The sequence below is a fragment of the Caretta caretta genome, chromosome 1, assembly GCF_965140235.1.
Source record: "Caretta caretta isolate rCarCar2 chromosome 1, rCarCar1.hap1, whole genome shotgun sequence".
Lineage (NCBI taxonomy): Eukaryota > Metazoa > Chordata > Testudines > Cheloniidae > Caretta > Caretta caretta.
In genome coordinates this window covers 247,637,723-247,662,915 of record NC_134206.1, presented here as the reverse complement: position 1 = coordinate 247,662,915, position 25,193 = coordinate 247,637,723, and the positions used below count along the sequence as shown (strand labels likewise).

General features: G+C 42.1%; 1 protein-coding gene across 2 annotated transcripts in view; it reads left to right on the top strand.

The window, feature by feature from the left end:
• The window catches only part of SLC13A4 (solute carrier family 13 member 4), a 42,536-nt gene that overhangs the window by 1,863 nt on the left and 15,480 nt on the right, over nucleotides 1–25,193 (top strand). Inside the window, exons 2-9 of one of the 2 annotated variants that reach the window (XM_048830224.2) lie at nucleotides 6,429–6,557; nucleotides 11,652–11,788; nucleotides 12,388–12,569; nucleotides 19,566–19,620; nucleotides 20,477–20,516; nucleotides 21,240–21,317; nucleotides 23,008–23,198; nucleotides 24,630–24,749. In XM_048830224.2, coding sequence (XP_048686181.1) covers nucleotides 6,429–6,557; nucleotides 11,652–11,788; nucleotides 12,388–12,569; nucleotides 19,566–19,620; nucleotides 20,477–20,516; nucleotides 21,240–21,317; nucleotides 23,008–23,198; nucleotides 24,630–24,749 — 932 coding nt within the window. The remainder of the gene's footprint in view (nucleotides 1–6,428; nucleotides 6,558–11,651; nucleotides 11,789–12,387; nucleotides 12,570–19,565; nucleotides 19,621–20,476; nucleotides 20,517–21,239; nucleotides 21,318–23,007; nucleotides 23,199–24,629; nucleotides 24,750–25,193) is intronic. The other variant, XM_048830233.2, reaches the window with a different exon arrangement.

Here is a 25,193-nt window from a genome sequence, read left to right as displayed (position 1 = left end):
GCCATAAAATTATCCATCCCTTTTTGGAATATAGCCATAGGGTTTGATGGGAAAAACAATCAGGATTCACAGAATGGGACTGTTCCAACACCAGAGAGTTTTGCGTTGGACTTTGCAGTAACTTTTATTGCTCCAGACTTCATGGCAGAATACTAATAAACTTAGCTGACAGGATACTACTCAAGTATTTTAATGTCGTTTTTATTTCTTGCTCTCCACTGATTATAATTCCTCCTTAAAAATCGAAGATTAAATGAACCCTTAACTGATTTTGTCCTGTTCCATTAATCAATTATACTATTTTTCTGTCTTTCTCATGAAAATTGAAGTTAACACAGGATTTATGTTTCTACCAGCTGCCAGTTCCATTGACAGTATCAGTCCAACACTGGGAATAACATTTGGTTATATGAATTACACCCCCCCACCTCATGTTGCCAGATCCACTGCCACACTGAATCCATTCACTCACACATAGGCCTTCCTCTCCAAGAGAAGCAAGCAGTGCTGGGTGCAGTAAACAGACAACATAATGTGCCAGGGGGACAGACTAGGATTCAAAGAACATGGCAAAAGATTGTGTACTTTGGTTCATATTAGTCTTATTTGAATTAAAGAGAGGAAGCATATAGGGTGATGGAAAAAGCACAGGAATGAGGATCGAGATCAGGTTTTCATTCCTGCCACTGAATCACTGTATGATCTTGGGTAAGTCCAAGATTTTCAAAAGTCTCTTGAATTTGGGTACCCAACTTGAAAGGGACCTGGCTTTCAGCAAGTGCTGCGCACCCACCCTTTGACAATCAGATCTTTTCAAGCTCTTTCAAGTTGGACACTCAAAAAATCGCATCTCCCCCCAAAAAAATCTTACCTTGTTTTCCCCATCTACATAACTGATAAATGCCTTCCTACCTCATAGGGTTGGTGGGAGGCTACTTCATTCATGCTTTAAGATCCTAAAATGGAAGATTCTACAATGACGAAAAATTTAATCATTATCTTTAGTCAGGGATTGTAACATGGCTGCCTACAGTCCTGCCTTTCTTCTGCCACAGGGCTAATTGAGATGGCGTTGGTAGAAGTAGAGTCATTTCACCAAAGCCTTTCTATATATATATCCCACGCCATGGCCTTCTGCTTCCCTACTCCCTGGTCCAGGCCCCTCTGCAGCTGTGGATTTTGTAGCCCCTTTAGGCTGTGTGAGGAGAAGGGAGGGGGTGGAAACAGCTAACACTTCACTAGACACAACCTTGCTTCAATACTTAGCCACTCTGGTTACCAATGAATAAATAAATAAATAAATAAATAAAAGTTAAATAGAAGAGATTAGCATGGTTTCGCATAGAAACAAGCCGTCTTAAAGCACTTGCAGAATAAATAGCCGAAGCTGCTACAGAAGCTGATTAAGTCTTTAGCAGAGATTATCATACAGCGGTTATTGTGGACACTTTTCTCCCAAGCACTTACAGCTAAGTTTTCTTCCTTTTCAAAATGGACTTTATTCTGTTTTTGTTTGGAAATTGAGGAGACACTTGTTCTTAGGGAGCAAAAAGCATCAGTGCCCATCCTCTCTCTCTCTCTCTCTCTCTCTCGTAACAGATTCAACTTTTCCTCCAGCCCACGTAAACTGTGTGTGACCTCATTTTTACTATTATATGTTATTTACCTCACCAAAAAAGGGTTAGAGAAAGTGTGCAGATGTTTTGGTCCCAGGATAGTAGAGAGACATGGTGGGTGAGGTAATATCTTTTATTGGACCAACTTTTGTTGGTGAGAGAGGCAAGCTTTCAAGCCACACAGAGCTCTGCTTCATGTATGTATTAAAAAATTATATCACATACTTTTGAAAGGGGAAGTAGTTTAGGATCAACATATTATCTGATTCAAATTATTTTTGGCAAAGAATATCCTTAAGATTTTACATATTTACTGTAAGCAAAGTAAAACACTCTTCGTTCCACCAAGATTCTTTTTTTAAATGGTCACTCTTTCTCATGTAGGACCTACCCAAACTCAGTGCTTTTGTTCTGCAGCAGAACTTAACTAATAAACATTACAGAAATGTGTTAAATGGCTCCCGGAGGCTCTGAGTGCAGGTTCATGCACTGTATCCTATCTAAGTCTATATTGCTCTTGTTGTCAATGATGGGGCTGCACTAACTAGGGAGTAAACAAATAGAGTTGTGTTAATTTCATGGCCTCTGACAAACGGTATGGAGAGATCCACTGTATGTTAAATGGGAAGGGAGAAAATTGTCAGCAGAATTTTTTTTCAGGCTTCTAAATAAGCAACAGAGAGAAAAATAAAGAAACCTGTAAAAATGTGCTTAGTGTTTAATTTAAGTATCTTGTACTACTTTTTCCTTGTCACCATCCTTTTGTATGTTTGTCCAACATTTGGACTCCTGTCACTGCCATGTCACAGGTGAGAATCAATAGCAACATGCAGAACAGCCTGGGCACTTGATTTATGACTTGACTTGATTTATGACACTTTTTCCCAGGCTGCAATTCTGCCCTCACTAAATCAAGAGGCCTAATCCAAATGTAAGGGGACTGTTGCCACCTTACTAACATTCAGTGGGGGTGTTTTGGTTGGCTAGCTCCCAGTACTAAAAGGGGAAGGATCTATGGGAAACCAGGACCCTGAGAAGGAGGCCTGGGACTTACAAAGAAGAGACTGTGAACTGCCCTGACATTCCAGAGACACTGTTTGTGATGTTCCCTGCCACAGAGCGGGTTGATGTGTTTCCTTTAACCTTTCTCTTTTTCACTTATTCTTTTTAAAATTAATTGTTGATTAAATAACTTGCATTTGCTTTAACTTGTATTTAATGGTCAGTGGGTCAGAGAAGTGCCCGGTGCAGAGAGAGTACCCCGGAGTGGGGACACCCTAGCCCCTGTCCTAGGTGACCACAGCAGGGTTGGGGGTCGAGCCCTCCAGTAATCCTGGGCCCAGCCTTGTTGGGGTTACGAGGACTCTGCCAGACAGGAGAGTGGAAGGGGAGTCCTCAAGGGCAGAGAGGCCACTGGGTAAAGGAAGTGGGAGCGAGGACTCAGATTCTTTCGCTAGCCCACTTCACTGGGGTAGTGCAGAAGCCAGGAAAGTTCCCCACAATAGTGGGACTATTTCCCTGCTTACACAAAGCACATTGAAGTCACTGGAAGTCTTTTCATCCGGGCTTTTGTGAGCTTTTCAATGAGACTGTGTCAAAGGGTGACTGGTCTTTTAAGGGATTCTGGGTCTAGCCCCAACTATGACACACTTAGCTCACTTCCCTAGGTGGAGAAAAATCAGCAGTCCGATGACAGGCAAGTGGTGTGGCTCAAATCATGCCTTGTGTGGGTGGTGATAAAAACAGAAGTCTCTGAAGAACCAGAAGAATTGAGGCACTGAGCAGCAGTGCTAGAACCTGCCTGCTGGTGGGTTGGTGAAGATGACTTGAACCATTGCAGGAGGGCTTAACAAGAAAGTCCCTTAACAAGGGAGAAGCACTGCATAGCCCCACAAAGGAGGGCTGTGGAATTCTTTAACCAGGAAGAAGGATTTGAACCTGAGAGACCAAAGGAAACTATATTTATAAAAAGAAAAGGAGTGCCACAAGTACTCCTTTTCTTTTTGCGAATACAGACTAACACGGCTGTTCCTCTGAAACCTATATTTATAAAGACTCAATAAACTGGACACCAGGAAGGGGAATATGACTTCAGGATGTGAACAAGTTAGTTGGGAGAAGCAAGAGGGAGATGAGGGTGATATTAGGGTTGCCACTTCTGAGGTAACAAAAAACGGGACATCTAGGATGAGCCTGAGCCCATGAAACTGGACAGCTGGCAGTGAGTACTGAGCACCATCCAGCTTTCCCAGGACAGCTAACTCAAGAAAAGGATGATCCTGGGAAAACCTGGACAGGTAAATCCTATATATGATGGAAACCACTTCAAGCCAGGGGGTGTGGCAGCACCCCCAATACTCCTAATTCCAGCAGCTATGATGGCAACCCTAGATGGCATGCTTACATCACCATGTTGTGCCAGGAGGGGAATGCTGCAGGGATGGAGCCAAGCCACACACAGACTATGAATGAGATCCTACTCCTGGGTGTCTCTTGAAAATTGACTATAAAGTCTAAAAGTATTTGGTGATGTGGCTGACAAGCCATTGACTTCTAGGTTAATGTCATTAAATTGATTAACCATGTGACTCTGGCCTAGACTACATTTAGCTTGTCTCCATAGATTACAGAAAGTGGATTAATTCTCTGCACCACACAACCTGTGTTCTATCAGTTTACTCTTCATTTTGTGTAGCATTAAGAGGTTACACAGCTTTTTAAATATAAGATTTTGAAGGCCATCAAGAATTTATTTTTATTGTGTGATCACTTCAAATTCATAAACATGTACATCAAATAATTCAAATGTATGTTTCCATGTGGTTTGTAGATTTGGACCTTATCAGTCATGTTTTAGTTTTGAAAAGAGAAACAAGCAAGATGATTGCCATGTGAATAAGGATACCTTCCATCTCTCTAAATAGATAATAATGGCAGTGAGCCATATCCCAGGTGCATACTTCATTAAATTCAATGGAAATTTGTCTGACTTTGGCACAGTCTAAAAAAGAAAATTTCAGGCTAGCTCCAATCTCTAAACTTTTCACTATATTATGTTAAAGAATATATGTTATGAATGGCATAAACTGTATGTTGCCCTTCCTTCACTCCCAGATATCCCCACTCCCACCTCTGCATCTTCATTCTTTTTTCTAAAGTTAATCCTAGGTTTCCTGCCGCTTTGCTGACCTTCCGAATTTTAAGAAACAAAAGTAACAAATGGCTCAGCGTAAACCTACAACACCAGGAAACGTAGAGTTAAGGATGTCACCCTCTGTGACTTACTTTGTGGCCTCATGCCAAGAGTTTGAGATCCATGTGTGGGGAGAGAGAGAGAGAGAGAGAGAGCTTCTGAGATCACGCTCTGTTTTTCTGAAATTCCAACACGAGTGTGTATGTGTGTGTCAGATTCTGAGATCAGTGAGTATGTGGCAAAAAGGGGTGGTCAAATCAGTGTTTGGGGACCTTCATGATGGCTAGCTCTAGCCAAAACTATCACTGTCATGAGCTACAAACTCACACTCAAAAATTAAAACTGAAATTTGTGATGTGTAGAGATATCAAGGAAAAGGAAAAACCACACCATCCCTTAATCTTACAGAATTCATTGCTGTCCAAGGTTCTGCGGTAAACAGAATTGGCAACAATTTGATTAGTGTACATTTCTAGCAATGGAGATAGCTGGTGTAACACCATGTCAGTACCTTTTCTAGGCAACCCGGATAATTTACCGCACACTTCCAGCTTATTTTTCAAACAGACGTGTCTCTCCACTCTCTATGACATTCAGCAGAGCTCACCTGCATCTCAGTGAGTTATGCTTAGAGTTCTTGGAATATTTCCTGCTAACAGCTAAACAAATTTAGTCCCTTTTTCTGTTCATGAATTCTCTTCAAGCAGATGTCAGTTTTCACAAATTGGGGATCCTTAGCTGGTGTAAATTGACAGCTCTGTGGAAGTTAAAGAGCTATTATCATTTACAGCAGCTAAGAATCTTACCATTGTTCATTACTGAAAAATATTCATTGGATGGTTTGTATGAAAATATTTCACCATATAGATTTCTTACAAAATAATCACAGAATGTTGCTTTGAGTGTTCACTACTCATAATTTCCTGTTTGAGCTGTGTGATTTGTTTCTTCTCCTGGACTAGATGATTCCCAAAACAACAAAGAGTTTTCAGGAAGCCAGGTGAACTCTTCTAGCATGAATTCTTGTGAAACTGACGGGTATTTCTAACACTTACCTTTTCCACCAGTGAATTATTGTGTACAAAAATTACTGCAGAAAAAGAAACAGAAAGCAAACCACAGGGGACTTGAATACCCTTTAAATTAATTACTTTTTGTTCAAATCAATGTTTGTGAATATCTGTTGACAGTACTCCCTGGGCTCTAGTTATGATCCACATTCAACTGTTTCTTTTCTGTAGCTCAGCATAAAATTCCGTCCAGAACTCAACCCAAAGAAAATGTTTACGCAGATTAGTATCTGTCATTGCTTCTATTTGTTTAGAAATGTCCACCAGCTCTTATTCAGCTGCCTAGGTTTAAATTAGCTGTCATTGGCCTGGCTTTCACCCTTATTTCTGAAATGTGGCATTAAACGTTCACAGTTCAAATAACAAAGAGCATTAAAGTAACTGAAATATAAATAGTAAAAACAACAATTTAATTGAATAATATAAAGTCCCCATAATGTGGTACGGTGTAATCTAGTCACCTCTGGCTGGGCCCTCTCTGCATTTGCAAAGGCTGATGCAGCAGAGGTGATTTCAGCGATGTCTAACCTCAGTGATTTCTCTCCACAGGAAGCCTCATGTGCCTACGTACTGATAGTGACAGCTGTGTACTGGGTCTCAGAAGCGGTACCGCTCGGAGCTGCAGCCCTAGTTCCTGCTTTCCTCTATCCACTCTTTGGAGTCATGAAGTCCAGTGAGGTAGCTCAAAGTATACTTTTGAATCACTTCTTCTTACTCTGTTAATCATTTGCAACAAACAATTCTTAGGAAAGCAACAGGGATAACAGGGCAGCTAAGTGCCCTAAATATGTAAAAAGTAGGCCAACCATCAGTTTATAAAAGGAACATAGTATGACATTCCAGGGTGCAATCTAGACTGATGCGGGGGTGTGTCACCCCTGCCCTGCAACCTTGGGTGTCAGGCAATGCTGCTGTAGCTTCCAACTTGGATCACTCACAATTAGCCTGCCAGCATGCAGGTCACACCCAGAGTGTCTTTGTATAGCCACAGCCCTGGTCCATCAGCTCTGACCCCAGCAGCCTGTCAGCAGAGACCAGCCAAACCCTGGCTTCCACCAGCCTTGGTTACTATTTTCAAAGTGACCCCAATATACTCCCAGTCCTGAATTTTCCCCAAAAACACGTGTTCTGCACTGTCCAGCCCTTTCCTGGACAGTCCAGATATATTAAGTCTGTTGCCCCTCAAAGGAGATCCATACACAACAGTTCCCTACCTTAAATGAAGTTACCCAAACAATTCACATCACTGGATTAGTTTTAATTAAAGAATAAAACAAGTTTATTTAACTATAAAAATAGATTTTAAGTGAGTACAAGTGATAAGGCATTAAAGTTAGAAAAGGTTACAATAAAAATAAAGATAAAATGGTTTCTGAACTTAAGAAACTAGACTTGGTTCAAGGTGAAGTTCTTACATGTTTTCAATACATTGCTGACTAAACTCTTAGGCGAGGATCTGTTCCCAATGTCGATAGGCTGTTTCTTTTGTCTTCTTATGTGGCAAAGAGAGATGGATAGGGAGAGAGAACTTGGGGTGCGTTTCCCCCTCACTTTTATAGTTCAGTCACCCTTTGAAATGCATTTCCTGGGAGTGACCCCTAGATAAAGTTCTTTTCAGCTGAGAGCCAGGAGACATGGAGTCTGGTAGGGAGGAAGAGTTTTTTTGCTGCTGTTTGCTAAGATGCAAACCTATTTGCTCCTGCCCTTTTCCTTGCCAAAGAATGGTGACTTGATAGGTTTTGGCCCATCAGCTTTGATGACACCTGGCTGTGGGTTCAATTTTTACTTTGTCTTTGAGAAATAGGTTTACCCACTTCCCAGACTTGTCTGATTAAACATACTTCAGTCATGATTTCATCTGATGTTCATAATTGTGCATATAATGTTGTTACATACATTTGATCATGAAATTATTGACCAGCAAGTTATTAGTTTTCAAATGATACCTGATGAGGCATATTTTATACAAATATTATTACAATAGTGTATAGCAGAGGTGGCCAAACCACAGCTTGTGAGCCACATGCGACTCTGTTACAGTTAAAGTGTGGCTCGCGGAGCGCCCCCCCCCCACATTCTCCAACTACCAGACTGTTTGGGGGAACTCGGGGCTTTTGCCCTGTGGTGGGGCATCTGCGCAGCAGGGAGCGGGGTCTCGGGGCTTCAGCCTCACGGGAAGCACCTACCAGGGCTTGGGGCTTCAGCTAGAGTGGGGCTGAGACCTCGAGCCCTGGCAGGCAAGACCCCCTAACCCCAAGAACCCCCCCTAACCCCATAGGGCAGAAGCCCCTAGCCACACCACCCTGCCGCAGGGTTGAAGCCCCGAGCCCCAGCAGGCACGCCCCAGCTCTTGAACTTCTGAAGATTGTCATATGCAGCTTGGAGGGTCAATACATTTGGCCAACCCTGGTATATAGGGTGTGAATACAGGGGTGCCTTCCGTCACACATAGAAATATAGAAATGGCCAGATTGAATCAGATGATTGGTCCATCTAGTCCAGTGTTCTATCACCAACAGTTCTCAGTACCAGCTGCTTCAGAGGAAGGCGGAAAAAACCTTGCAGTAGGTAACTATGGAATAACTCTTTCCCAAGGAAAATTTCCTCCTGAACCCCAGTACTTAGAGGCTGTCTGATCCCTGAAGCAGGAGAATAGGCATGACTGATATTAATATTTACTATTATAAGAATTCTTATCTATATACATGTCTGATCTGTTTTACAAATGTAGCTAGGCTCGACCTCAGTGACTGATATTTTGTTCCAATGAGATCCACAAGCTAAATGTATGCTGTGAGAAAAAAAGTATTCCCTTGGATCAATTTTGAATTTTCTTCCTTTAATTTTTTTTAGTTCTCTTGAATTATGGTACTGGGGACTTCCATTTCTACTATCTACATTCTTTGTAAGGTTTTTCTTTTGCTCTTGTTCTCAGTATGAAGGTCACAGTCAGCTTATTAGAGCAGGAAACCCAGGGCTTGTCTACATGACCAATGTGTATAGAAGCAAGGGAGTCATCCCCCTCACTTGTAGTGTAGATGTAACCTAAATGTAATACAAGGCCTGAATGTAAACTGGTTCAGTGAAGTGTACAGACAGCCTGAAACTGCTCTGCAAGGTGTGAAGTGCCCTGGCAATCAGCAGTGAAATGGTTAACCGTGTTGACATGGAAAATTACATAATTAGATTCCAAGGTTATATTTTGCACTCGTTACACAAGCTCAGACTGCCTCTTACTCCTTCCCAAGTGCCAAAACCCCAGCTCTACCCTATGCAACTGCAAGACCCTTCATTTTCCTCTGGCTTCGAAACAGTTACACATTTTCAGTACAAAATTCTGCAGCATGCCGAAAATTGTAAATGTATGGGCAGCGTGCTACAAATTGAATGTAATATTTAATTCAAATTAAATAACCACAGGAATATTCAACAGACTGCTTTATTCATTTATCAAAAATAAAATGAAAACTTAAATGAAAATAAAAATACATAACCTGAAGCTGTTGCAAAATTTCCAATGTGCTGCACTGGAGTGACACAGAATACAGGCTCTTGCCACACTATTTACGCCAAATGTCACTCACAGGGCCATATGCGGGTGTGTGTGTTATATTCATTTGTTTCTCAAAAATACTGTGAAAGGGATAAAGGGAAACAATTGAGTCTTTGTGCTGCTAGCTCGATAGATTCCTTTCATTCAGTCTAAGAACTTTTTTATTAAAAAGACGCTGGACTGGGTGCTAGGGGGAAAAACATTAATGAGGCAGAAAGGAGCGAAAGAAAGTCAAAGAGGTGATATTTAAAAGTTTTTGGCAAACACTTAACCATGATGGCCAAGTCCTTTTTTGTCATCATGGGAATTTATTAAATAAATAAAAATAAATATATAATTTTTAATAACTTAGGATAGCACTTTTCATGAGCAAATCTCTACAAAAGAGAGCAAGTATCATTATAATGAGATAATCACAGATGCGGTGTACAGAGATTAAGGACAATGAGGAAAATCTTGACCCCCCCCCATTGAAATCAAAGGCTGGACTCCCACTGATTTCAATGCGGCCAGGATTTAACCCAGTGTTTTCAAACCTTAACCCTACATTTAGTTAAATACATAGTTGGGCGTCGGGTTAAATGTTTGCCTACTCTTTTAAATATCACTTCTTTGGGATCATTTCCACAAAGAAAAAAGTGTGGTAGCTGATATGTGATTGCTAAAGCATTTTAAAATCCCAGTGTAGACAGGGAAAGTTGTAGTATTAACTGTTAGCTGGTCCTTGTAAACCCTTTCTTGTGAATCCTTCACCTCAACTAGCTAACGTGTTAAAACTACAATTTGCTCTGTCTGCATTAGCAATCACATTTTAAAAAGACGCCCTTTGTTCTAGGGTAGAAGAGTCTTTTGACTTTCCTCAACTAGCAGCAGGAGTTGCACTTGCACATCGCATCTGAAACCCACCTATTTACATGCTGAAATAGGAATTTAGAGGCCTAACTTCAGGTAACTAATTTTGAAAATTTAGACTTTAGGGACTTAACACAGCAAATCTCTGGCTGAGTCAGGAATAGCGCCAAGGCATCCTTCCTTTCATTTTTTTAAATTATGGAGCGGCAGGGTGGTCCAGTGGTTAGGGTACTAGTTTGGAGCTCTGGAGACCTAGGTTCAGTTTCCTACTCTGCCACAGGCTTCCTTTGTGACCTTTCAGGGAGAAATGTGGCCACAATTTGACTCTAAATATCTTATCCAGGGTCACTGAGAGAGTCTGTGTTAGAGCAAAAAGAAAAGAAGGACTTGTGGCATCTTAGAGACTAACAAATTTATTTGGGCATAAGCTTTCGTAAGCTACAGCTCAGCTCACGAAAGCTTATGCTCAAATAAATTTGTTAGTCTCTAAGGTGCCACAAGTCCTCGTGTTCTTTTTGTAGATACAGACTAACACGGCTTCTACTCTGAAACCTGTGTTAGAGCAGCGGGTTGATGTTTATTATACAGGCACTGGTAGTGAATCCATAGTTAAATTTTCATGGAGATTTGCTATGAAATCATGATTAAATCCTGTTCTGTTTTACATTTTGGTGATGGAAATTTGTCCCGAAATTTCCAGAAAATTCTTCAAAAAGCAATGACATTTTCTGTGTATTTTTTAAAATAAAATAGCTGCTGATTTTTGTGCTCTCTCTCTCTCTCTCTCACACACACACACACATGCATACATGTGCATGATCAGCGACCATTACGCACTGACATTTCAATGGGTAGAGTCAACATGTCTCTAGGGGTTTTTCTGTGGTTGCATTTTAGGCCTGGCTTTCCTTATGATTAAACAGAATTAAGTGGGTGGCAGTAAAATCCCCAGGTTGAATACGCACTTCAGAAGCTGCCATCCTTATACCTATGGTGGGGATCAGTAGATGTTTCAGTTTGGGTCTAATCAGAACATTTAACACTTTACAAAGCAAACCCTGTTCACAGAAGTAAGAGAGAATCACATGACTTCTCTCAACTTCTCTCAGTCTCTCCAAAATTGAGAAACCTCGTGACAGGTGGCATGAGACATATTTTAATTTATAAACACCAGAAGAAAGGGAATTAAGATATGGTATTTTGACTCATAAGTTCTACAGTTCCTCCACCTTGCCAGCATGCTCTCGGCTTGGAAACATAAGTGTCCATAACATAACATAAATAAAAGTGTCTTCACCTTCCCAGCATGCTCTCTGCAAGTAACTTTCACTTTGTGATTGCTTATCTCCCGCTTGCCTTTCCTGCAGGTGGCTGCAGAGTATTTCAAGAACACAACTTTGCTCCTCATGGGGGTGATTTGTGTGGCAGCTTCTGTTGAAAAGTGGAACCTACACAAGCGGATTGCCTTGCGTATGGTCATGATGGCTGGAGCGAAACCAGGCATGTGAGTGAATCCTCTGCCTTAGAGCATCAAAGGATACAGGCATCGAGTTTAAAAATAAATGAGCAAATATTAATTAAATCTAGCCCTATATGCTTTTCAAAAGCAAATGATGTCATTACCCATAATGCACTGTACTTTTCCAATCAGGTACTCTAAGTCAATCGTTGATGATCTTTTCATGGGCTGAAAGTTTATGAATTTTCCTGTTCTCTCTCTCTCTGCCTCTTCTTTTTGCTTTCTATCCCTTCACCAGTATTCTCTGTTCACTGTGCTCTCACACTTGTTTGGTTCTTGTCTCCTCTGTTTGTTCCTTGCCTGTTGTTTAATGTGTACAAAATACTCATGATGAAATGCAGAATTTCCTGTTTTCATGTTATAATGAATTTGTTGTCAGGGCACAGGTGGGACTTACTTAAATGAGGCATTGTATTGTGCTGGCCCCTGCACTGGGGTGAATTTCAACTTGATGCAATATAATATATTTGTAACTAAAGAGAATAAATAATAAATAACAATTAATTAATAAAAATATTAGAAAAGGGGATCACATGAAAAGTTGTAAAAGTGCCCCAAGAGGGCTGTTCTCTCCTGTGTTCTAGGTTACTTCTCTGCTTTATGTGCTGTACAACTATTTTATCCATGTGGCTTTCCAATACCTCCACCACAGCCATGGTGATGCCAATTGTGGAAGCCGTGCTACAAGAATTAGTGAATGCTGAGGAGGAATGTGAGGTCATCGGTACTGCAGGCAACACCATTTCTGAAGAGAGGGAGCCAATAGGTATAGGATCATATCAGTAATTTTCCTTTCACTTTTAGATATTTAAGGCCGAATCCAGCTCCTGTAAGTCGGCATAGATCCATGGAAGTCAGTGGAGCAATGTGATTTACACCACCTGAGGATTTGGCCCATATTATTTATTTTCATTTATTTTATACAGCAATGTTTATTTTATAGCCTTGGGGGTGCCTGGCAGGTGAAGTGGAGTTGGAAGCCTGTGTAGGCTGAAGGGAAGCTGAGTTGAGGGCCTCACTACAGGACAGATTTAAATTGTAGCTTATGCACAAGATTTCAGTGAGTTCTAACTATATGGAAAGTTTGAAGGGTCTGTTGTTTGGGTTCCCTAACTCTGCATTTCCATATCTTCACATGTTTGGATTTCTTTTACGCTTAAACTGTGAATTTCCAGGGTTGAAAACTCTCAACATAGTTTTTGTCTAGGAATTTCCTTGGGTTTTTTTAAGTGAAATGTTCATACATGAACAACACTAAACAAGTTTCAGAGGAACAGCCGTGTTAGTCTGTATTCGCAAAAAGAAAAGGAGTACTTGTGGCACCTTAGAGACTAACCAATTTATTTGAGCATGAGCTTTCGTGAGCCACAGCTCACTTCATCAGATGTTTACCGTGGAAACTGCAGCAGACTTTATATACACACAGAAATCATGAAACAATACCTCCTCCCACCCCACTGTCCTGCTGGTAATAGCTTATCTAAAGTGATCAACAGGTGGGCCATTTCCAGCACAAATCCAGGTTTTCTCACCCTCCACCCCCCCACACAAATTCACTCTCCTGCTGGTGCTAGCCCATCCAAAGTGACAACTCTTTACATAATCAAGTCGGGCTATTTCCTGCATAGATCAAGGTTTTCTCACATCCCCCCCACCCCCATACACACACAAACTCACTCTCCTGCTGGTAATAGCTCATCTAAACTGACCACTCTCCAGGTTTAAATCCAAGTTAAACCAGAACATCTGGGGGGGGGGGGTAGGAAAAAACAAGAGGAAACAGGCTACCTTGCATAATGACTTAGCCACTCCCAGTCTCTATTTAAGCCTAAATTAATAGTATCCAATTTGCAAATGAATTCCAATTCAGCAGTTTCTCGCTGGAGTCTGGATTTGAAGTTTTTTTGTTTTAAGATAGCGACCTTCATGTCTGTGATTGCGTGACCAGAGAGATTGAAGTGTTCTCCGACTGGTTTATGAATGTTATAATTCTTGACATCTGATTTGTGTCCATTTATTCTTTTACGTAGAGACTGTCCAGTTTGACCAATGTACATGGCAGAGGGGCATTGCTGGCACATGATGGCATATATCACATTGGTGGATGTGCAGGTGAACGAGCCTCTGATAGTGTGGCTGATGTGATTAGGCCCTGTGATGGTGTCCCCTGAATAGATATGTGGGCACAATTGGCAACGGGCTTTGTTGCAAGGATAAGTTCCTGGGTTAGTGGTTCTGTTGTGTGGTATGTGGTTGTTGGTGAGTATTTGCTTCAGGTTGCGGGGCTGTCTGTAGGCAAGGACTGGCCTGTCTCCCAAGACTTGTGAGAGTGTTGGGTCATCCATTAGGATAGGTTGTAGATCCTTAATAATGCGTTGGAGGGGTTTTAGTTGGGGGCTGAAGGTGACCGCTAGTGGCGTTCTGTTATTTTCTTTGTTAGGCCTGTCCTGTAGTAGGTAACTTCTGGGAACTCTTCTGGCTCTCTCAATCTGTTTCTTTACTTCTGCAGGTGGGTATTGTAGTTGTAAGAAAGCTTGACAGAGATCTTGTAGGTGTTTGTCTCTGTCTGAGGGGTTGGAGCAAATGCGGTTGTATCGCAGAGCTTGGCTGTAGACGATGGATCGTGTGGTGTGGTCAGGGTGAAAGCTGGAGGCATGCAGGTAGGAATAGCGGTCAGTAGGTTTCCGGTATAGGGTGGTGTTTATGTGGCCATTGTTTATTAGCACTGTAGTGTCCAGGAAGTGGATCTCTTGTGTGGACTGGACCAGGCTGAGGTTGGTGGTGGGATGGAAATTGTTGAAATCATGGTGGAATTCCTCAAGGGCTTCTTTTCCATGGGTCCAGATGATGAAGATGTCATCAATATAGCGCAAGTAGAGTAGGGGCTTTAGGGGACGAGAGCTGAGGAAGCGTTGTTCTAAATCAGCCATAAAAATGTTGGCATACTGTGGGGCCATGCGGGTACCCATAGCAGTGCCGCTGATCTGAAGGTATACATTGTCCCCAAATGTGAAATAGTTATGGGTAAGGACAAAGTCACAAAGTTCAGCCACCAGGTTAGCCGTGACATTCTGTGGTGACCTAGAATCCTATTTTCGACGTCTCCGTCTCAAGGAATATTTCCAAAATACCTCTGAACAACATACTAATCCACAGAGGTCTCCCTGCCAACACTACAGAAAGAGGGATTCTAGATGGACTCCTCCTGAAGGTCGAAACAGCAGACTGGACTTCTACATAGAGTGCTTCCGCCGACGTGCACGGGCTGAAATTGTGGAAAAGCAGCATCACTTGCCCCATAACCTCAGCCATGCGGAACGCAATGCCATCCACAGCCTCAGAAACAACTCTGACATCATAATCAAAAAGGCTGACAAAGGAGGTGCTGTTGTCATCATGAATAGGTCGGAATATGAACAAGAGGCTGCTCGGCAGCTCTCCAACACGAGTTTCTACAAGCCATTACCCTATGATCCCACTGAGAGTTACCAAAAGCAACTACAGCATTTGCTCAAGAAACTTCCTGAAAAAGCACAAGATCAAATCCGCACAGACACACCCCTGGAACCCCGACCTGGGATATTCTATCTACTACCCAAGATCCATAAACCTGGAAATCCTGGGCGCCCCATCATCTCAGGCATTGGCACCGTGACAGCAGGATTGTCTGGCTATGTAGACTCCCTCCTCAGGCCCTACGCTACCAGCACTCCCAGCTACCTTCGAGACACCACTGACTTCCTGAGGAAACTTCAATCCATCGGTGATCTTCCTGATAACACCATCCTGGCTACTATGGATGTAGAAGCCCTCTACACCAACATTCCACACAAAGATGGACTACAGGCCGTCAAGAACACTATCCCCGATAATGTCACGGCTAACCTGGTGGCTGAACTTTGTGACTTTGTCCTTACCCATAACTATTTCACATTTGGGGACAATGTATACCTTCAGATCAGCGGCACTGCTATGGGTACCCGCATGGCCCCACAGTATGCCAACATTTTTATGGCTGATTTAGAACAACGCTTCCTCAGCTCTCGTCCCCTAAAGCCCCTACTCTACTTGCGCTATATTGATGACATCTTCATCATCTGGACCCATGGAAAAGAAGCCCTTGAGGAATTCCACCATGATTTCAACAATTTCCATCCCACCACCAACCTCAGCCTGGTCCAGTCCACACAAGAGATCCACTTCCTGGACACTACAGTGCTAATAAACAATGGCCACATAAACACCACCCTATACCGGAAACCTACTGACCGCTATTCCTACCTGCATGCCTCCAGCTTTCACCCTGACCACACCACACGATCCATCGTCTACAGCCAAGCTCTGCGATACAACCGCATTTGCTCCAACCCCTCAGACAGAGACAAACACCTACAAGATCTCTGTCAAGCTTTCTTACAACTACAATACCCACCTGCAGAAGTAAAGAAACAGATTGATAGAGCCAGAAGAGTTCCCAGAAGTTACCTACTACAGGACAGGCCTAACAAAGAAAATAACAGAACGCCACTAGCGGTCACCTTCAGCCCCCAACTAAAACCCCTCCAACGCATTATTAAGGATCTACAACCTATCCTAATGGATGACCCAACACTCTCACAAGTCTTGGGAGACAGGCCAGTCCTTGCCTACAGACAGCCCCGCAACCTGAAGCAAATACTCACCAACAACCACATACCACACAACAGAACCACTAACCCAGGAACTTATCCTTGCAACAAAGCCCGTTGCCAATTGTGCCCACATATCTATTCAGGGGACACCATCACAGGGCCTAATCACATCAGCCACACTATCAGAGGCTCGTTCACCTGCACATCCACCAATGTGATATATGCCATCATGTGCCAGCAATGCCCCTCTGCCATGTACATTGGTCAAACTGGACAGTCTCTACGTAAAAGAATAAATGGACACAAATCAGATGTCAAGAATTATAACATTCATAAACCAGTCGGAGAACACTTCAATCTCTCTGGTCACGCAATCACAGACATGAAGGTCGCTATCTTAAAACAAAAAAACTTCAAATCCAGACTCCAGCGAGAAACTGCTGAATTGGAATTCATTTGCAAATTGGATACTATTAATTTAGGCTTAAATAGAGACTGGGAGTGGCTAAGTCATTATGCAAGGTAGCCTGTTTCCTCTTGTTTTTTCCTACCCCCCCCCCCAGATGTTCTGGTTTAACTTGGATTTAAACCTGGAGAGTGGTCAGTTTAGATGAGCTATTACCAGCAGGAGAGTGAGTTTGTGTGTGTATGGGGGTGGGGGGGATGTGAGAAAACCTTGATCTATGCAGGAAATAGCCCGACTTGATTATGTAAAGAGTTGTCACTTTGGATGGGCTAGCACCAGCAGGAGAGTGAATTTGTGTGGGGGGGTGGAGGGTGAGAAAACCTGGATTTGTGCTGGAAATGGCCCACCTGTTGATCACTTTAGATAAGCTATTACCAGCAGGACAGTGGGGTGGGAGGAGGTATTGTTTCATGATTTCTGTGTGTATATAAAGTCTGCTGCAGTTTCCACGGTAAACATCTGATGAAGTGAGCTGTGGCTCACGAAAGCTCATGCTCAAATAAATTGGTTAGTCTCTAAGGTGCCACAAGTACTCCTTTTCTTTTTGCGAACACTAAACAAGAAATTCATAGAGAATGTTCTCATGTGATATATCTATTGATTTCAATATATGAAGGATCCACCTTAAATAAGTTTATTTAGTTCAAACTTTTGGGAGGGTCATATTCTCCGCTACACTCTGGCTGCTTTACCCAACTTGAAAACAGCACAAAACAGCCAGAGCATACAGGCCAGTTAACCTGGGTTTACAGCTGCTTTGTTTAACTGGAGCTGTACAAAACAACTTCAGTTTTTCCCCTCCCTCTTATCCTTCAAATTCTTACTGCCTTTTCCACCTCCCTACACACACATCAGTTGTCCGCACTCCTCTACATTCCCTGCATGCACAGATATATATATACAACGTAGTTTCTTTACCCTCCTAGTCTACCTATTGAGTAGATCTGGTGCAATGGATACTTTTGAATATTTAGGCTTAATGGTCATTTTGTGCCATTAGTTTTCATAACTGAAAGTTTATCTGTTACAAAGAAATCCCCCCTTTCCAATATGGCCATCATCTCTCATTGCTGTCAATGGAACTTAAGCCACAACTGCTCTCAGAGAAGACAGCGGCCATGTATGCTTCCCAGAGGCAGGGGCACTCAGTACCACTGAGAACAATGAAAGAGAGAGAAGATGGCTTTTTCAAAATGGCCACCAACAGAGGGCATCTGTCTCTTCAGTGCTGCCTAGAACAATGGGAGATGGAAGATGTTTTGAAAGAGGGCAGGTTTTATTTCCTAGCTGAACATTGTGTCTTTCAGACTTTGCTGAAGGAGAAACGTCCAGTTATGAAGAATAAGAAGGGAAATGACCACTAATCTTAAAACATTAAATAAATAATAAAATACAATAATTGAAAAATAATAATCTAGTGTAGCTGCTGCACAAGATTTCAGTGAGTTCAAAGAGCAGGTTGTTCTGTTACTGAAATATTAGGGACAAAAACATATAAGATTGGGTGCTAACTTTTTAAAGGTCCCACTTTTCATTAATTTTAATGCCTAAACTAAGAGATTTATTTATACATTCTCAGAACATTGGTTCTATACTCAAAGTGCTATTATCTCACACTTGTTTCATCCATGGGAGTGGAGGAGGGAATGCTAGACAGGGCATAGGGCTCTTTGTCACTACAGATCATAGTTAAGGTTGTTTGAGTCTCTTAACTGTATTTCCAAACCTTGACATGTTTGGATTTCTTTAAGTGTAACTCTAACTCTGAATAACATCTGTTCCTGAGCTAATTTACAACATCACTGCAATGTTTCTTACCCTTAAGTTACTGAAACATACTCTCAACCTTTACTCCATCTTGATGTAATGTTTTGTCTGGGAATTAATAATGGAAGTCTTCATTCAGCATTGAAATGCTTCCAGCACATGGAGGCACAGCCCAGAGGCAGGGAAGCAAAGGTGTATTTAAGCCAGTCAGGGTCTGAAACAACCCTCCTTCCTCTGCACCACCACCACTGCCATATAAGTTGACAGCCCAGGGAGCTGATCTAAGGTACAGCAACCCAGTCCTTGTGGCCTATAGGCAGCTACACAGAACCTCCATAGTGCTATGTTATAGCCCCAACCCAATCCAACCCCGGCATGACCCTTATGCTGGGGGTTGTGAGAAGGCCTGCACAGGGCATCCTATAGCTGTCCAGTTCAGCACTTGTGCTAGAAGAATTTGCCACCTGTCAGCTAAGGGGCTTTTTTGCCCCATATGCCACTGCAGGGGCTGTATTGGGAGGGAAAATCCCTCCTTTTGTTTTTGAATTTGGAGGTCATCCATCTTAGTATTGACCAGATCCAACCTTGCTTAGCCTCTCAGATCTAAGACTGAGGCTATACAGCTATAGTCATGTAGAGTGTGTTACTGTTAGGTCTTTATTGGCAAAAGCTAAATAAACAAGAAAATATGGAGTAATAAGATGCTGCATTAGGTCCCTGAATAGAAGGAAGTGTTTATCGAAGATTCTTTCTGGATTCATTTTACATTAGCTCCTGCATATTCATGGACACAGTTCTGAATTGAAGCCAAGGTAATCAACTCCCATCTCTGACAGTCTCTCTCTCTCTGTCTCTCTCTCTCTGTCTCCCCCTTCAATCCCTCCATCCATTACTTTAGGTCTCAGCGAAAAACATGGCCAAGCCTCAGTGGAGGTCATTTTCATCAATGAGGAGTAAGAACGAATCCTGTGCATCACTACTGGAGATATGAACCTACACAGGTTGCAATGAGATGAACACAAGAATGGCAAAAGGAAGGGCAAACAGAATCTTGCAAATGAACATTTTAGATGTGCTTGAAGGGAAAAGATTATGCAAGCAGTGGCGTTAGGGTAACAGATATCCCTATTTTATAGGGACAGTCCCGATATTTGGGGCTTTGTCTTATATAGGTGCCTATTAACACCATGTCCTGTCCCAATTATTCACACTGGTTAGGGTTGCCAGCCCTCCAGGATTGTCCTCATTCTCCAGGAATTAAAGATTAATCTTTAATTAAATATTATGTCAGGAATACTAAATATTATGTCCAACTAAAACTGGCAAACCTACTTGCTATCTGGTCACCGTAAATGGGGTTAATGTAACGATCTGGATCTCACTATGCTATGATCCACAAGCCACACAAGATAGATGTTGCTTTAATGAGCTACTGGAAGGTGTTCAGGTGTTATGGCAATGAGGGAGGTACAAGAATCTACATAGAATAGAATAGATTAGTAGTGTTGGGTTTTCCAGTGATTCACGCCACTGTGATAGAGATATTAAAGGTTTGGCAGTAAACACTGTTGGTTTCATGGAGGTGGAACCCCATCATCACAGATCTAGAGAGAGACCCTTGGAACAAAGTGACTCTTTCCATGTATCTAATGGAAATGTCATTGAGATGTCAGAATAAATGGAACTTTTCACAACTTCAGCAGATTTTAGTTCTTGCTCAGGTGCTCCATTACCCGCCCTGAACATGTGCCTTTTGGATAGCTGGGAAACTTGCGTTTAAAATATATATTTTCCTTTCTTTGTTTTTAGTGCTACGACCACTGACTTCAGTTCCCTGGTGCATACTAAGGTATTGTGATAGGTAGTACCTACACCATGTGACCAACACTCATCTGCATTATAAAGCAGTACAGCAGGAATGATCAAAATGTGGGTCATAAAGGAGAGTACGGCACACTCCTCTATCTTTAATGGGAAGTAGATCTGGCAGAGTCCATATATTACAGCATGCCATGCTTTAGCTGGATCCTATCAGCCTGGCTCCTGAGATCAAGATGAAACATAGGTGCTGCAGTTTTTGTGGTCCATATCTCCATCTTACATGAGAGACTGTGATCAGTTGAATTGAGTAGTGAGGAAGTGTAGCCCCTGGGCTCCTAGCAAGTAGCAAATGTGGCCTTTTGTTCTGCAAGATTTGGGCACTCCTACAGTCAGAGATGTTCAGTCAACTAGAGCACTCTAGGGGCTGGCCTTTCTACACCTTATAAAATCAAGGCTCAGGTGCCGCTTGCAAGGTTTATGTTGGATTCTACCATCACAAAGCTACCATGGTGACAGAAGGAGATGAGCTAAACTGACCATTTAATTTTTAAGATTTTTTTTTAAATAAAAAGACCTACTTTTATTGAATCTGCTTTATTACATAGAATAAGGTTTCAGATAAATGGTAGTCAATTTACCGGAAGATTCTCTGCCTGAAATATTCACAAAGCACCCTTGAATTTAATTCTAAGTGCCTTCTGGAATTAGATAGAGAGTATTGTCTAATCAAAGGACACTTACCTTCTTATAGAATATGAATGGTGTGCACATGATAGCCAACCCAATTGGAACTGTGAATCCCCCAAACAAGGGGCAGAATCTACCTCAGGTAAGAGGTGGTAATCTTCTGGGGGAGACAAGTATCACACATTCTTCCTGGCTTCAGGTTCTTACCTTGTAAGTAGCTTTCCATGAAATCTTTGCCTCTGCAGTCTCAGAGCATTTGACAATTAGGCCTGTGCTGGTTCCTCAGGTGGTTTCCACTTTTTTAGTTTCCCCCTTCATAGCCCTGTTACATCTTTTGGGTTTCTTTGATGTAGCCAAAAGGTGAGAGGAGCCCCTTTCATAGAGGTGCTCCTCACCGGCTATTCCCACATGCATTCAGTATCATATATTCCGTGCTATGGCTGAATGGTTTCCATTTCTGTTTTGCAGTTCCACTTTGTTTCCCCAAATGTCCCTCTGGAGCTACCTCTACATAAATATCAATTTTTGGCATAGATCACTGGCTAGAGCCAAACATAAGGTAGACAGAAACGGTTCAAGCACCTTATAGACGGCTCTATCAGCCCTCACTGCCAATATTCCTGCACTTCCTGTCCTTTGACAACCCACCACATGTACGGCACACACACACACACAGACACTTCTGCCAATATACCTCAATCCTGATCTGCATTTCCTTCTTCCAATCCTGGGCATGACTGAGGCAGAACTTTAATTACATGTATGTACTGTTTTTATGCCCAAACAGATACCCAGCAGAGATTAGACTCCAATCAACACATTTATTTGTATATATGGCTCAAAGGGAATTTATACCCAGATCTTCAGAAAAGTTACTGCACTACCCTTGCCACTGAGCATCCTTCCATCTCATCCCAACATTCAAGGGTTATTTTGTAACCACCAAACTCATTTCAGTTTTGACCTAATACAGATTTGAACCAGGATTTTCATGAGAGAGACTGCAGGAGGATTGATAAAATCATAGCAGCACCAGATTCCTCATGGAAAATAAGCCCCCATTACAAACCAGTAGAATTATATTATGGCAAATGAATCCAGCTTCTTTGCTGCTAGGGCCTTTTTCCTGAGCCTACAGTACAGCCTTTTCTCTTTCTCCCTTCCCTGCGCTACAAGTGATAGGACCCTAGGAGTGGCGCCTTATTATTTTCAATATAACTCCTTAATTTCCCAGAACCACACACTGACAGCCACCACTATGGAACCTTCTTTGTGTCACGCTGCCTTTTGCAGCCATGTTTTCATTTACCACTTCTCTCTGGGACATAGCCTAACAGCTGTGCATTGGGTATCACAGCTAACTATCTTGCACCTTCGCCGTCCTAATATTAAATTGCTAATTAGAGGTTGTGACTCATGAGTCAGTGTGAGGGTGGAAAGTCTGCCAAATATTGCCTGGAGGCTTCTAACATGCCTCAAGGATTATATGTTCTTAAAACTGAAATAATAGAATCTCCTCCTCCCAGCTCATAAAGGTTTTCTGGTATCCAGTTGAGATTCCATTGAGGACTGGAACAGGGCCAGACTCTGATCAGAAGACAGATTACTGTTTATCCTGCATTTTGGTTGCAGATCAAGCAGTTTGGGGTCACTGGATAGGTCTCTAGTTCTGATCCCAGTTAATTTCCATGGAGAATAAGCTGCCTGCTCTTTCACAGGCAGGTTATTTCTTTGTAACCTGTAGACATTTTTGCACTCAAAGTTTCCCTCTGGGCCAGGCCAGGCTGTTGGTAGTGTCTAATACTCCTTATAGCATGTCTTTCTCCTTACAGACTCAGATACTTGTCCTGCCTCCTAACCCCAGAGATCTGGATCTGAGCACTAAATACCAGTACCAGTCCAGACATGATCACATGATCTGCAAGTGCCTGTCCTTGAGCATCTCATATGCTGCAACCATTGGGGGACTGACCACCATCATAGGGACCTCCACTAGCCTCATCTTCTTAGAGTACTTCAACAAGTAAGTGATATTGCCCAGTCTCGGATATTACATTAGGGCCCTGTGCTGGAGTGACTACCGTCATCATGATGACTCTATCAAAGGGTTACTGATGTCTAGTGGAAACCTCGGAAGATATTCTGTTTAGAGATAATTTTGCTTCTATCTCATATACTTTCTCTTTGTATATACTTTCTCTCCTAGGGCTTTATTACTAAGGGTATTTGACTGAAAGCAGGATCTTTATTTCTTATGTGCCCATGCCCAAACGGGAGTAGACCTCTTTTGAAAAGATCTTGCCCTATATTATAGTGGGCACATGCATGTACACAGATGGAATGTTTGTTTGCTTCTTTTATTAGAAAAAATGAAAAACTACTTTGAGGGTCAGAGATGATTTCCCAGAATAACTTTTGAAATGACATACATGGTTCTTGTAAAACTGATTCTGGTGATGAACTCTAGATGGAAGGTTGGGTTTTCAAAGAAGACATATTAGTGTGCCTTGCTATTATGACACTTCTTGCACTTTTGGGTTGTCATGAGGTGCACTGCTAAACAGCTTTGCCAGAGTCCAGTCTGTTGTATTAATTATTTTATGTTTTGTGGACCAAGACCACAAGTGCACAGAGACCATGAGTGAAGTCCTGGTGCTGTTTAAGTCAATAGAGTTTCAGTAGGGCCAGGATTTAATCCCTTGTGCTTGCCTGTACCTCTGAAATTATCTCTACCTATGCTATCATTTTTTAAAAAAAACAATTCACTGTATTGATGCAGTTTGTGATACAACTAGGACGAAAGACACTGTGCAAAAACAGTTGTATTGCATTATAATGTCCCTTCACTGATAAATTTAAATTCCATCCTCAAACTAACCTAGTATTTCCATAGCCATGGTTGTTTTTACATGTCATCCAGACTACCCCAAATATGAATCAATTTGTTTCCATCTTAAACTCCTTGGAGCAAAGAGATATATTATACAAATGTTGGTTTCTGTTGAGATGGGCATCAGGATGTATTGATCTGTGAGCTTCTTGACTGAGGTGAATCCCTGTCAGTATTAACCTCTTTGGATAAAAAAACTGTTTTTCACTACAGAATGAAGTTGCTACCTATATTTTGACATGTTTTGAATCTATATTACACTGGGCCAAATTAATCCCTCCTGTAGTAGCAATAAAAATATGTACCATAAAAACATTTCTAAAATATCTGGAGTAAACTGAACACGTGTTGGTATTTGGTGTGGTGTTGATATAAAGGCTAATTTGGCATTCATTTGGGAGTGGCTTTGCTATGCATGTTGTAATGCAGTTATCACAAACTAATGCTAATACAACCCTTATGCCATACCACATGTCCATATATGTATGCACAGATGCATGTTGTGGGTATCTGACCATGCATCCAGTGGCCTTCTTATCTCTTATACAGCCTTTTCCTTTACAGCCACTATCCACATGCTGAGATGGTGAATTTTGGAACTTGGTTCTTGTTCAGCTTCCCCATCTGCCTCATCATGCTGGTCCTGACTTGGTTCTGGATGCATTGGCTGTTCCTGGGATGCAAGTGAGTGCAGGCTGCTAGAGCTGTATGGGAATCCCAGGGCTAAAACAGCAGGGAATGCTGCAGCTTCCTCCCAGTGCTGATGCTAGCCCATTGAGGGTCCTAAGCAGGAATATTTTGGGACTCCCCACACAATACATACTAATAATTAATAGGGCTCTCCCCCCTTGAGCTGCTCAGGGCCTTAAGTAATTGCTTAGTTTGCTTATGCCTAGCGCCGGCTCTGCTGAGCACCACCATTTTAGAGTTCACAAAGGCACTAAAAATCCCAAAGGGCAAATGCTGAGTTACTATTGCTTCCCCTTACCAGGGCAGTGGGTCCTGTCCACTCCCTAGAGAAATTCTCCTTTCCTAGTAGCACTGGATGTGCAACAGTGGACTTTATTGATGCTTGAGTCCCGTGACTGAATAGAGCTGATGAAAATCTGTGCTACACATCATGTTTAT